The 14,216-nt window shown below is 48.6% G+C and overlaps 1 protein-coding gene across 3 annotated transcripts in view; it reads left to right on the forward strand.

Annotated features, from left to right (window-relative positions):
• HIP1 (huntingtin interacting protein 1) overlaps positions 1 to 14,216 on the forward strand; it is a 71,701-nt gene that overhangs the window by 54,128 nt on the left and 3,357 nt on the right. For all 3 annotated transcript variants that reach the window (XM_077919715.1, XM_077919717.1, XM_077919716.1), the window contains exons 12-28: positions 618 to 715; positions 990 to 1,062; positions 1,951 to 2,134; positions 3,521 to 3,609; positions 4,206 to 4,322; positions 4,438 to 4,539; positions 4,816 to 5,010; positions 5,172 to 5,319; positions 6,101 to 6,187; positions 6,456 to 6,563; positions 6,666 to 6,802; positions 7,534 to 7,644; positions 7,881 to 7,939; positions 8,377 to 8,470; positions 12,152 to 12,252; positions 12,412 to 12,517; positions 13,317 to 13,440. In XM_077919715.1, the coding sequence (XP_077775841.1) occupies positions 618 to 715; positions 990 to 1,062; positions 1,951 to 2,134; positions 3,521 to 3,609; positions 4,206 to 4,322; positions 4,438 to 4,539; positions 4,816 to 5,010; positions 5,172 to 5,319; positions 6,101 to 6,187; positions 6,456 to 6,563; positions 6,666 to 6,802; positions 7,534 to 7,644; positions 7,881 to 7,939; positions 8,377 to 8,470; positions 12,152 to 12,252; positions 12,412 to 12,517; positions 13,317 to 13,440 (1,933 nt within the window). The remainder of the gene's footprint in view (positions 1 to 617; positions 716 to 989; positions 1,063 to 1,950; positions 2,135 to 3,520; positions 3,610 to 4,205; positions 4,323 to 4,437; positions 4,540 to 4,815; positions 5,011 to 5,171; positions 5,320 to 6,100; positions 6,188 to 6,455; positions 6,564 to 6,665; positions 6,803 to 7,533; positions 7,645 to 7,880; positions 7,940 to 8,376; positions 8,471 to 12,151; positions 12,253 to 12,411; positions 12,518 to 13,316; positions 13,441 to 14,216) is intronic.

The raw sequence follows: 14,216 nt of genomic DNA on the forward strand, positions 1-14,216 counted from the left end.
TTTATTTAATTTTCAGCTCAATCTCTTTATTAACTAACATCAAAAATTGTGCTTGCTGGAGTTTAATCGCTTGAGATACATCTTTATCCTTTGGTTTTGGATTAACTCCTTCTCCTTCTTCAATAAGGCGCCTGATATCTCCTGCTTCTTTTTTCTCCTTTCCCTCACTACACTTAAACCTCTTTCTTCACTTAGGTTGACATCCCACACTACACTTAAACCTCTTTCTTCACTTAGGTTGAGGTCAAAAAATTCTTGTAGGGAGCAAAGAGCTAACAGGGATTTCACGGCTGCTGGCTGATCCACTAGCTGAGAACCTTTTAGCTCTCATTCCACTGGGTTGTGGCTCCCAGCTAAATACCTGAGCAGTGGGAGGAGCAAGCACAAGCTCAGGACACAAGCTGAAGTCTCCCAGGTGTTTCCCTTCCCTTTCGCTCCAGTCTTTTCCTTCAGCAAGCAGCCTCTGCTCTGACAATATAGGAGAGAGGAAGGTCAGAACATTGTTAAAGCTGCATCCTTTCAATATTGCAATTATTGCCGCCTTCTAAGGACCATAGCAAAGACCCTCCCTGCTCTTGCATGGAGCTAACAGCCTCCATCTCTTCTTCCTCTTTCAGAGTCTCTTTGACAATAAGTTTGATGACCTCTTTGGCAGTTCATTCAGCAATGATCCGTTCAACTTTAACAGCCAGAATGGGATGACCAAGGATGACAAGTGAGTGAGGGTCCTTCTCTGAATGCCCTTCCTTCCTTTGTTAGAGGCTTTCATCATCATTACATTGCTTTAATTGCATCCAGGGTACATGGTGTTTGTGTGTTAATGGCTTAGATGATCAGTCTAGGGGTTTGGTAGGTCATGGAATGCCCCCATCTCTTCTAGATTTGAGCCTGCTCCCATGGTTCTGAGTGAGGGGCTTTTTTAAATGAATGCTATCTGTCCTCCTGACAGATTGGAAACACGACACCAACCTATCTCTCCCTTTTCCCAGGGACCGGCTAATTGAGCAGCTGCACAGGGAGATCAGCACCCTCAAGGATGAGCTGAAGTACTTCAAGGCCGAGGTGAATGAAACGTCCCCGTCGCTGTTGGTAACGCATGAAAGGTGCCTTTCAGACTGGCACCTATCTCTGGGGCAGAGCTCAGCTCTCAGGAAGGGAGGTTTGCAGGGCAAAACAGGAGAATCCCAGAAGGTGGGGTAGGACAATGGCACACACAGCCTCCACTGCTTTTAATATCAAGGCAGAAGTTGTGAAAGGTTTCACAAGCCCCAAATGCTGCATCAGCAAGACCTGGGGAAATGACGTCTCTTTTTGCAGACACAAGAGCAACCCGGAGCCAAGCTCCATGTGGCCACCACTACCTCTTTCAGTTCCTGCCTCTCTTCTCTGTCTCTTGTTTGGGTCATCTCAAATAATGGACAGACAAATCTGCTAAATGTAACTGGGAACAGAGGCAAAACAGCATGCTGGCCTTCCCCAACCTGGTGCCCTCCAGATGTTTTGGACTACAACTCACATCAGCTCCCGGAGGGCAGCAGGTTGCAGGGAGTGTCCATCCATCAGCAAGTGTTTGGGGGGGAGCGATCAACAGTCAGGATGGTCCAGGCTACTGGACTGTGAGGACAGCACTTGCAGCTCACTGCCCAAGACCAAGAAACAGATGTGTTGTTGGGGGTTGTAGCCATTTAACATTGTAAACACACACGTGTGTACACACGCACCTCAGCTCATCACAATTATAGGGAGGCATTTTCTGAATGTGGAGGTGTCCCAAACTCAGGGGTGCCCCTTCCGTCTGACGTGCAGTCCTTGTTTAATTTGTTTTGGGGGTGCTCTGTGGCCTGCTTCACTTGGCCTCCCCAGCCAAGACTGTGTACCCTCTCCTGACCCCCCACAAATCTTGTCAGTGGGTCCCCTAATCCTCTACCCTCTCCATTGTGGGCCCTGCAGAGCCACCGCCTGGTGCAGCAACTGAAGGGGCGCATCAACGAGCTGGAGGCGGAGCTGGCAGAGCAGCAGCACCTGAAGCAGCAGGCCCTGGACGAGAGCGACTTCCTGCGCACAGAGCTGGACGAGTTGAAAAAGCGGCACGAGGACACGGAGAAAGCCCAGCGCAGCCTCACGGAGATAGAGAGTGAGCAGGCAGAGGGCTGAATGGCAGCCCCAGCACCAAGTCTCCCATCTGGGGCAGTGGGGGCTGGTACACCGGGGCATAGCCCTCCCGCTGAAAATGTCAAGCAGTTTCTTTATTTGAAAAAGTCCTGAAAATCTCAAAACCACACACACTTTCCTTTCCCACACACATGCTGAACTTAGAGATGTTTATGTCAGTCTCCTGTTCTCTGGTCAGTCAGCAATCAGCCAATCCTCACCCAAAAGTTTAACTATGGCAACAAAAAGTCCCTCCCGTGTGTCTCTTAAGTCAGAGGTTTTCAACCTTTTTGAGTCCACGGCTCCCTTGACCAACAACATTCTTTCTGCGACATCCCTGTGGGGCTCAGGAGCCAAGTTATGTCACCCCTTGCCTGCAAAACTGGCAGCCTCTCACCCTTTTTCAAACACCTTCCCTTGGAGAGTGTTCCCTCAGCTGCCTCTCCCCTCTCATTGGAAGTCTTCTGGGCAGCCACTGCTGCCCCTGGTCTCTGAGCTGCCCCCCCCCTCCAAAGAGAGGTGCCTCCTCACACTGCCCCACAGGGGCCTGTGACTTGTCTGTCCACTCCTAACAGCAAGGGCTAGTGGACTGGCTGGGCTCCCTTGTCTGCTTGCTTGCTTACTCTGAGGCCGCCTCATCTCCTGGCAACCAGCACCCCCTGACCAGCCCCAGAGGCACCATTCTGGATGGCCAGAAAGTCAACCCTAGTAGGAAAGCGCTCACTCCATTTGTTGCTATGAGGCCTGTCCAGCACAGTCACTATAGCTGATATGGAAGGACTGCTTCAAAAACAGCCCTGCTAGCCTAGAGGAACCATACATTCTTTCTGAGCATGTTCAGAGTTCTTTTCCTGAAGAAGGCCAAAGGACCAACAGGGAGTGTTTCCTGCTTTAAGGAGCTTTTTTTTCTTTCCCTTTTTGGATTTGTATTGTTTCCTTATTTCCTAAATAAGTCCTGTACAAGTCCTATTGTCATGAAAACAGCAAGAATTGCAGCCCTACCAAGTCAAAACGTTACCAGCTGCCACTGGGCAGATGGGTGGCAACTTGATTGCCCGTTTGCTTTGCTTCGGATCCTGAAGGCTCAGGGTGGATAGCAACTTGCAAGCGCAAACACATGGGTGATTAAAATGAGCAAGAATTAACACACCACAAGTCAATTAAAACTATGTCTTCATAACAGCCGTGAAAGAATATGTCGGTACACTTAGCCTAGCTAACCTGGGTTCCAGTTTCTGTCTGTAACAGTTCGAAACTTGTATGAAACTCAAGTGGGCTAATAACATAAGAAATTGATCCCTTCTTGCAAAAATACATGGCTAATTCACCCTAGCCACCAAGTCACCGCCCTTGTCTGTTTCTGCTACAGGGAAAGCACAAGCTACAGAGCAGCGATACACAAAGCTGAAGGAAAAGTACAGCGAGCTGGTGCAGAACCACGCAGACCTCCTGCGCAAGGTAACCCTGCATTGTTCTTCCTTCACTTGGTACTAGAGAGTTGGGGGGTGTCACTTCCTCTGACGTCATGCAACAAGATGGGATTGCATCTGCTGAAGCACCCTAACGATGGCCCTGTTAAGCCAGTTAAGATTCAGTAGCTGTGAACCACTGCCTTCCTTTTGTTAGGATTTACACACCCTTTCTGGGTCAACTATCTATGCATTTGCTTAGATTTCCACTTACAGCTTTTATCATTTCTCTTTAGCACTACCTAGGAAACCAGTAGCTAGGGAGAGAGAGAGAGAGCGCGCACTTTGGTATGTTTCTGCGTTGCACTGAGCAAAATTCAGAGTTTTACCTGGAATTAGAAAAGAATTTGATGAATCTCTCAAAAGTCAGTCAGTGGCTGAGGAGCCAAGTCAGTAGCGGAGCCCTCTCAGCAAAGATGGAGACTGTGCCCGGGGGGGATTTGCTGCAGTGTGCTTCCGCTGCATGACTTGGAGGAAAATTCACTGGTGCCACTGAAGATGGGAGGAGGGACAGTTATGCCCATGAACCCAAGTGGCTGAATCCGCTTCCTTCTCTTCCTTTGCCTCCCTCTTCCTGTTCCTTAGAATGCTGAGGTGACCAAGCAGGTGACGGTGGCCAGGCAGGTCCAAGGTGACGTGGAGAGGGATAAGAAAGAGCTGGAGGACTCCTTCCAGCGGCTGAGTGAGCAGGCCCAGCGGAAGGTGAGCAGGGGGCGGGGGGGAGCTTCAGCTGAGGGAGAAGAGAAAGGGGGTTCAGAATGTCTGTTGGAGAAACCTGACGGGAAAGAGCACAAACATTCTTCTTCTCTTTCCGCAGACTCAGGAGCAGGTGGAAGTCTTGGAAGCATTGAGGAGGGAGCTCATTGTCAGCAAACAGGAACTCCAGACCCTCCGAAGCACCATTGAGTCCAGTGCACAGGTGAGACTCTCCAGCCTGGCCTCTTCCTCAGAGGCCTGGAGGAAGTTGTGTGTGTCCACACACACACACACACACACACACACACACACACACACGTCTTCTGTATGACTTCTCCTCGCTTTGCCATAATGGCACAAGGAATACCAGCTGTTGGGGCTGCAGCCACCACAAGCTGGGGACGGAGAAGGTTCCTGCAGGACTGGTGCAGTTCAGGCGAAGTTGAGAAGCCCTCACCTCTCCTTTTTGTTTTTTGTTTTTTGTCTTCCTACTGGCTAGGCCGAAGCAGCGCACAGCACTCAGCTGGCCAGCCTGCAGCTGGAGACAGCCACCCTCAATGAGACTGTGGCCCAGCGTGACCAGCAGCTGACTGATTTGCAGGCCGAAGTGCAGCAGCTGAAGGCCACCCTGCAGAGAGAGAAGGAGGACAGTGGCAAAGCAGTAGAGGAGCTACGGAGCTCTCTGGAGGAAAGGGTAAGAGGTGGATTGGAGGTGAGATGGTGGTGATTAGCCAGGAACAGCCCAAGAGGCTCTTTGTGTGGTGAGGGTTCATGGAGGACCACCCCAAGCTCTTCTTCCGCTGCTCCACGAGTAGGCCAAGAGCAGAGGTCTAGCCTCTCTTCCTTTGCCCTCAGGAGAGCAACACACAGGCCCTCCAGCAGCAGCTCCTGGACAAGCAGTTTGCCCTCCTGCAGTGCGCCACGAGGGAGGCTGAGCAGATGGTGCAGGATGCCCTGAACCGAATCGAGGACCCCACACATGTCAGCTGCACGAGCTCCGCAGGTCAGCCAAGCAGGCCTGGGGCCCCACACACCCCTCCTTCAGCAGAGATTTCTGTGGCCAGAGCCCACTTGCAACCAAAGCATGCTTCTGACCCTCATGCTTCCAGGGGACACCTTAGACTTGCTCAGCAACTTGCAACCGTGGGCAGTTCCTGCTGAAGTTGGATAAACCATGGCTTCAGTTACCAGTGGGAGAATAATTTCTAGTCACTCTGCACCTCCCTTCAATCAGTCGGACATTAAACTATAGAACTTCCTCCTATGGGAGGCAGTGATGGCCACCAGTTTAGATTACTTTAAAAGATGATTAGACAAATTCGAGGAGGAGGAGGAGGCCATTGATGGCTATTAGGCATGATGACTATGATCTGCCAGCCCAGTTGGAGGCAGTGATTCCTCTGAATACCAGGTGCTGGAAACCACAAGAGTGGTTGCTTTTGTGCTCAAATCCTGCTTGTGAGTTTCCCAACAGAAGCATCTTGTTGGCCGCTGTGAGAATAGGATGCTGGACTAGATGGGCCCACTTTGGTCTTACCCAGCAGACTCTTCTTAAGTTCTTAATCTATTTCTTTTTTTTTGGGGGGGGGGGAATAATAATTTAAAGGCAGGCTATAAACTAAAATGAATTCTTAAAAGGCTGAAAAGGAGAAGCCCAGGCCAAGGAGGAAGTCAAGACAACCCTCATTGCTGGGTTGTACATAATCAGCTTTTAAAGCCTTCTTCCAGTTCCACTTCCTAGTAGGGTTGTACTCAATGCTTCCTTTATTTTGTGTGCTGTGTAGATTACCTTCTATCCAGGACCTCTGCGGCATCCGAGTGTGTAGAGCGGTTGCAGGAGGCATGCACCCAGTACCTCTCCAACCAGGCAGGTAAGAAACTTGGAGCTGTTTCCAGCTGCCCAGGCAACAGGCCCCATGTAGAACAAGCAGCATGGAAGTGGGACACCCTGAGAGCCACCCCCTTCATGTGAGCAGCTGCACCCATTTGTCAGTGGCATTTTCTTTTCTACTCTGCATGGGAAAAGTAAAAGGTGGGCATTGTGGCAGAAGCACTTGGCAGTATTTCTCTTAGAAGATTTCAATGAGCCTGGAAGGATCACCTGTGCTTGGTCTCATGTGTTCTCTTCTCCCTTCCTAGATGTGAGCAGCTTGTTGTCTCACGTGGCTCTCTTTGGCCACCTGGTTGGCGACACCATCATCCAGGCAAGCGCCACTTCACACATGGCCCCCATGGAGGCTGCAGACAGTGAGTACCTGCCTCTGGCCAGGAAAAGGGTAGGACAGAAACAGGTGCCTTCCTAGGTCATGCAGGGCCTGAGTGGAGCCTTTTCCCTTTGCATGTTTCCAGTGCTGTTGGAAGCCTGCAGGCAGTGTGGCAGTGAGGCCTTGTGCTACTTTGGCACCCTGAAGGACAGAGCCTCTTTGGAGAGTGCCAACTGCACAGCCGTCAGGAACTGTCTTGGGCGGATCACTGCCATTGGAGAGGTGAGTCGCTGTATGGTTTGGGGAGGGCAAAAGGTTTATTTTATGATTGATTGATTGATTGATTGCATTTGTAATCCCACCTTTTGTGGTTCTCTCCCTTATCCTCACAACAACCTGTGAGTTAGGTTAGGCTGGGAGACTGACTTGCCCCCAACATCACCCATTCAGCTTTGTGGCCAAGCAGGGATTTGAACCCTGCTCTCCCAAGTCCTAGCCCCAACACTCTTAAGCACTACAGCACATTGGCTGCCATTGGTTGGGGTTGCAAGCCCAGAGTGGATCTCCTCCAAGGAACCTATTCCTGCATTGCATGGGGTTGAACTAGCTGACCCTTGGGGTCCCTTCCAACTCTGCTCAGTGAGCCCATGTTGCTGGCTTCTCCCAAAGTATAGAACCAGGGTAGTGGTGGGGAACTTCTACCCCACAGGCCTCAGTAGGCCTGTCAGACCTCCTCATTTGTCCAGGCCAAGCCACACCCACATTGTGCAGGACAGGGAAAGATGCTGCTGGCCTCAAAAGGGGATTGCAGGGATCAACTAACCATCCACGCAGGCAAAAGCAGCTCATGTGATGCCACTGGTACCAGGCGACAGAATGCGGTTGACAGAGACAAATGGAAGGATCCTGTTCCCTACACCTAGTGAGCTCCTCTGAAGATGAAGTTGATATGAGGCAGTGGGGGATACAAGAGAAGGCAGCAACTTTGTAGGTCACCCTCTGCTCTGTCGCAGGACCTGCGCCCCAAGGGCCTGGACATCAAGCAGGAGGAACTTGGGGATTTGGTGGACAAGGAGATGGCAGCCACAGCAGCAGCAATTGAGATGGCAGCTTCCAGAATTGAGGTGAGATGAGAGAGAGGAGGATCGGCTTCCTGTTTGCCCAGTGGGATTCCTTCAAAAAGAAGGAGGAATAATGTTTTCTTTTTCAGGGCAGGGGATTAGATTTCAGTTCCAGCTCCATGCCATGCTTTGGGTGGCTGGTTCTCAGCTTTGCTGTATAAGTGACAGTGGGCTAACGCTGTTCATCCTGTAGCTCTGACACCCACCCCACTCTCTCCCCACCACCCTTGTCAACACAGGAGATGCTGAGCAAGTCACGGGCAGGAGACACTGGAGCCAAGCTTGAGGTCAATGAGAGGTTGGTATGAAAGGCTGGCACCAGCTGCCTTTCCCTCATCCCTGCCTGGAGTTTTTTCTCGGCACCACTGGCACACCTCTTCCTCCCCACCCCACTCTGACACACCGTTTTCAGGACAGCATGCTTTAGAGCAGCCGTGGCCAAGCTGGCACCTTCCAGCTGTTTTGGACTACAACTCCCATCAGCCCCAGCCACTACAGCTGCCTGGTGGCACCAGGTTGGTGACTGCTGCCTGTCCTCAAAAGAAAGGGTTAGTCTGCTATCATCTCGGAGCCAGAGAAGGGTGCCCGCTCATTCCTTGACTGCTGTGCTTCCTCTACCTGGCAAGTGGTTTTTGCTCAACAATGTGGGGAGGGGGGCTCTGGGACTTTTACAGTGGAGCCCATATGCTTTGGATGTAAGCAGACGCTGCACAGCCAACCCTTTGTGATTTTCAGGATTCTGGGCTCCTGCACAGGCTTAATGCAGGCCATCCAGGTTCTGGTCAAGGCTTCCAAGGACCTCCAGCGGGAGATTGTGGAGAGTGGAAGGGTGAGTCAGCAGTGCCAGCCTTGCAAGCTGGGAATGTGGGCTTCTCACTCAGCGTGCCTTCTTGCCCCCGCTGTGCCTCAGATGCTGTCAGTCTGTGGTGTTGTTTACATAAAACATATTCCTCTCCTTGATTAAAGGTGGGGCAGGAAAGTGCCGTTGTTCCAGTGTGCTCCTGAGTTGTTGAAGGGGTGTGTTGTGTTAGGGCCCTAATTTTCATAGACGCCGAAAAGGCCTTTGATAATGTATCATGGCAATTTCTTATTAAATGTATGGAGAGGATAGGAATAAGAGGGCCATTTTTAGAAGGTATTAGAGAGATTTATTCAAACCAAAGAGCTAAACTTATCATCAACAGTAACCTGACAAACTCATTTATGATCACAAAAGGTACAAGGCAGGGGTGTCCATTATCACCCCTGTTATTTATTATGGTCCTGGAAGTTATATTGAATAAGATCAGAGAATCATCGGAGGTAAAAGGGATTAAGATAGGTAAAAAAGAATATAAAGTGAAGGCCTATGCCGACGATCTAGTGATATCAATAGAAGAACCTCTAGAAAGGATAAATACAATTATGGACTTAATGGAGGAATTTGGAAAGTTATCTGGGTTTAAACTAAACAAAACTAAAACAAAGATGTTGATTAAGAACCTAGATGAACAATCCCAAAATAAAATCGAGTCGGAATCTGGGATAAAGACGGTAAAAAAGGTTAAGTACTTGGGTATTTGGGTCTCAACAAAAAATATAAACTTGGTGGAGGATAATTATAACAAAACTTGGAGGGAATGCAAAAGAGACCTAGACAGCTGGAGTAGACTACACCTCTCATGGGAGGGGAGAATGGCCGCCATCAAAATGAACATCCTCCCAAGAATGATATTCTTATTCCAAAACATTCCAGTAATCAGGGGCACAACAATGTTTAAGGACTGGCAGAGGACCTTATCCAGATTTATTTGGCAGGGTAAAAGGGCCAGAATTAAATATAAATTGCTCACTGACAGAAGAGAGAGAGGAGGTTTTGCGGTCCCGAACCTGCAACTATACTATGAGGCCTCGTGCCTATGTTGGGTCAAGGAGTGGATAGTTTTGGATAACACCGACCTACTGGACCTGGAAGGCTTTGATGCTAGGTTTGGGTGGCATGCATACCTATGGCATGACAAGGGGAGAGTGCATAAAGGCTTCGCTAACCACATAATAAGAGGGGCGTTGCTGGAGGTGTGGAATAGATGTAAGAACTTGATAGAAAAAGACACCCCATGGTGGCTGTCACCCATTGACATCCTAGTAATCAAGAAACCAAACATGGAAGGTAAAAGGTGGACTTATGCTGACCTTTTGGAAAGATCTGAGAAAGGATGGGAAATTAGATCCTACGAAGAGCTAAAAGATAAATTAACGGGGTGGCTACAATTCCACCAAATTAACTCTTTATGGAATGAGCATAAAAAAGTCGGTATGAGTAAGAACAAGTCCAAGTTCCAGTTAGAAATAATAGAAGGGAAGTCTAAACTCCTAACTAAAATGTATAACCAACTATTAGATTGGGACACAATGGATGAGGAAGTCAAAGAGGTTATGATCAAATGGGCCATAGACTTAGGACACCCCCTAGAGCATGAAAAATGGGAAAAACTGTGGAAAAAGGATATGAAATTTTCAGCGTGTGTCGGACTCCGAGAAAACATGGAAAAGATGATGTACCGCTGGTACATCACCCCAAAAAAACTAGATAAAATGTATAAAACCGGAGATAAGACCTGTTGGAAATGCAAAAAGAAAGAGGGAGACTTCTTCCATATGTGGTGGTCCTGCGATGAAGTGAAGAAGTTCTGGGGCTCTGTTTATGATGAAATAAAAAAGATTCTAAAATATACCTTCCCTAAAAAACCGGAGGCATTCCTCCTGGGAATGGTGGGAAATGAGATTAACAAGGAAGACCAAACCCTATTTCAGTATGCAACAGCAGCCGCTAGGATACTGCTAGCGCAGAATTGGAAAAAGCCTAATATCCCAACAATTAGGGACTGGCAGACCAAGTTAACTGAATATATTGATTTAGCAATAATGACGCAGAAGATCAGGCTTCAGAAGAACACCAAATTTATTAACGATTGGAACAAATTCTTTTCATACATGGAGACGATACTAGGAAATACTAAAATCACAGTAGGCATAATATAAAAACCGCGAGGTAAAAAATGATGATTAGTTAGAGACACTGCTGTATATATTGTTGAGATATAGGTCACGTCGTGGTGGTGGGAAGTCAAATAAGGTAACAGATTGTATAATGATTTTTGTACTTTATACTTACTTCTTTCTTTTCTCTTTTTGTTTTGTTTTTCTGTTTTTTTGTCTTGTTTTTCATTGACAATGTATTTGTGTTTTTAGATGCTGGAATAAAATAAAAATTTTAATATTTAAAAAAAAAAAAAAAAAAAAGAAGGGGTGTGTTGTGTTGTGCACATGCTAATAGCACTCCAATCCCTTGGGCAACTGGGTGGAGGAAGATAAAATGAGATGGCTTTCTGGGACCTAGCTGCAGCCTCTCGCTGTCTTACGTGCCTCTCTTCCAAGTGTTATAGGGGCCTAGGAGACAGATGGATTTTTAGCTCTTAAATAGGATGCTGGAATGGTGGGTGATAGGGGACCCCCACAGGGGTTCTGTTTTCTCATTGCTATCAATGTATGTGGAGTTAACAAAGGAGTATGAGAATCGGCCCACATGAACACAATTCATACTGCTGGGCGAGTTAAACTAATTTGCTTTATTTAGAGTACTGTGTTGTAATTATTAGATCAAGCCTCTCAAAGCAGTATACATAAAATTTTGAAAATACCCGTCTTTCAAAGGTGCAATGCTGGATAAATAGGGTTGCATAGCAAAAAAACAGAACTAAAATTCAGATGAAATGGGACAGGTGTGGCAAGTGGAGCATAGCTGGGCATCCCATGGTCACTCTTACAAGAGGGTACATGCAGCTCCACTTTGCCAATGAAACAGTTTTTTGACATCAGTCAGGGTGCAAGTCCAGATGCTACATCACTTGGTAACTCGTTAGAAGGAGAGTTCATAACTCACATATATTCTTGTCTGTTCATTCTGAGGGAATGTTTGTGTCCAGAGTTCCCTTTGGGATCAAGATAACCTTTTCAGAGCCTTTACCTATCCTCAGAACATAGGCAAGAGAGAGAGGAGGGAGGGAGAAGAGTAAAACAGAAAGTGGGTTGTTTGTTCTCCAGTGAACACCACCAGGTTCTGGAGTATCTAAAGGTGGTCTGTGAGGTGGCTCTTACCTCTCTGCGCACCCCAGGAAAGGCTGTGGCTTAGTGGTGGAGCACCTGATTTGAATGCACAAGATCCTGAGTTCACATGCAGAGCTGGGAAAGACTCCCTGCATGGAAGCCCTGGCTAGCTGAAGGCCGGTAAGGGCAGGCAATACTGAGCAAGGTGACCAAGGGTTAACCTGGTATAAGGCAGCTGCCACTCCACTTTCAGGCTGAAGCTCACAGCCATGGAAGCTAGAAGGCTGTGAATGGAGTGCGTTGCGCTGACCTCTGTGGCCTTGTGGCGGGTGCAGAGCTTCTGGTGGCAATTGAGAGAGACAGAATGAACTCCTCCTTCAGCTATTCCTGGTAATGCTTAGATCTCACTCCTCTTCTCGTCTAGGGAGCAGCATCCCCCAAGGAGTTTTACGCCAGAAATTCCCGCTGGACGGAGGGGCTGATTTCTGCCTCCAAGGCTGTCGGCTGGGGAGCAACTGTGCTGGTGTAAGTGTTTGGGGGAGAAAAGGCAGCAGACATCCCTGGGGTTACTTCATAGCCTACTGTTGGCCTGCGAGCTAGGCAGTGCTGCGATGAGGGGCTGCAGCTTGTAGCCCTGGAGTGTGAGGGGTGGCACTCTAACATCCCTTTCGCATCTTTCCCTAGAGATGCTGCTGACCTCGTGGTTCAAGGCAAGGGGAAGTTTGAGGAGCTCATGGTCTGCTCGCATGAAATTGCAGCAAGCACAGCCCAACTAGTTGCTGCTTCAAAGGTAGGGACTGCCTTGTGATACCTCCTTAGAACCATAGAATTGGAAGAGGTCCAAAGGGTCATCTAGTCCAACCCCCTGCTGCAGGAATGTTGAGCTGAGTGCCTGAGCAAGTGGCCAACAGCCAGTCATACAAGGAATGAATAAGCTTAATAGGCTTTCCTGGGCAGTCAGGATGCCAACAGCCATTTGACTGGCGGTGTCCTGCTCCATTTGCCACCAGTACTTTCTCATCTGCTGTCAGTGGCAAAGCAACTGAGCCAGTAGGATCCATTTGTGACCTGGTAATGTTTCCTCATCAAAATGATCCATGGCTTCCTTCCAGCTTAAGTACAGCTGCAGCTGGAACCCCATCACAAATCAGTTGTTAAAGCTTCCCACTTTGGGTGCTACTCCTGCATAGACAATCATCCAAAGGCTTTTCTGGAAAACCCAGTTTAATGTCTCAGGATCCCACTTCCAAAAGAGTTTCTAAAAGTTTGATCTGTGAAGTAGGGAGAAGAAACTAATAAGGGAATTTGGGTGGGCAAGAGTGCATTTCATGAGTGTTTTGCTCCTGGGGATATAGTCTAGGACCACCCGTGGTGCCTGGTGTTTGAGCTTTTCTTCTAGGATGGCATTAGAGTGGCACTGGGGGCCTTTGCTTGCTCTCTTCCCAACCAGCAGGGGATCTTCCCCTTCCTTTTTGTAACATCTGGAGCAGCACGTTGCAGATCACTTGCTTTGTCCACCACATGTGGCACGTAGAATCCTTTTCTCCCACCTGGAAAGAAGCCACTGATACTCCTCTTTGATCTGCCAGGTGAAAGCAGATAAAGACAGCGCAAACCTCAGCAAGCTCCAGACCGCCTCCCGGGGAGTCAACCAGGCGACAGCCAGGGTGGTGGCTACCACCAAGTCAGGAATGTCGCAAATTCAGGAGACAGGTCAGTTTCTGAATCTGAAGTTGGAGATCCCTTTTCCCTCCTGTTGTTGTTGTTTAGTCGTGTCCGATTCTTCCTGACCCCATGGACCAGAGCACGCCAGGCACTCCTGTCTTCCACTGCCTCCCGCAGTTTGGTCAAACTCATGCTGGCAGCTTCGAGAACACTGTCCAACCATCTCGTCCTCTGTCGTCCCCTTCTCCTTGTGCCCTCTATCTTTCCCAACATCAGGGTCTTTTCCAGGGAGTCTTCTCTTCTCATGAGGTGGCCAAAGTATTGGAGCCTCAGCTTCAGGATCTGTCCTTCCAGTGAGCACTCAGGGTTGATTTCCCTAAGAATGGAGAGGTTTGATCTTCTTGCAGTCCATGGGACTCTCTAGAGTCTCCTCCAGCACCACAATTCAAAAGCATCAATCTTCGGCGATCAGCCTTCTTTATGGTCCAGCTCTCACTTCCATACATAACTGGGAAAACCATAGCTTTAACTATACGGACCTTTGTCGGCAAGGTGATGTTTCTGCTTTTTAAGATGCTGTCTAGGTAGGCACCTCCTGTAGGCACCTGTTTCTCTAAGGCAGAGGGGTAGCAGTCTCTGTTTTTCATTCAGTTCAGTTACAGCCTCTCTCTTACTTGTTTGACTTATTCATCTGGCTGCTTGAGTCCCACAGGAAGCACAGCTGAGCTCACCAGCTGCCAGGCAGTTCTCAGCACAATGTGGGAAGGGATGAGTCCTGCACTTCCATGCTTCCATTAATGAGAGTAAACTTATGTGTTCTCCCC

Source organism: Podarcis muralis, chromosome 15 (assembly GCF_964188315.1).
Source record: "Podarcis muralis chromosome 15, rPodMur119.hap1.1, whole genome shotgun sequence".
In the NCBI taxonomy this organism is placed as follows: domain Eukaryota; kingdom Metazoa; phylum Chordata; class Lepidosauria; order Squamata; family Lacertidae; genus Podarcis; species Podarcis muralis.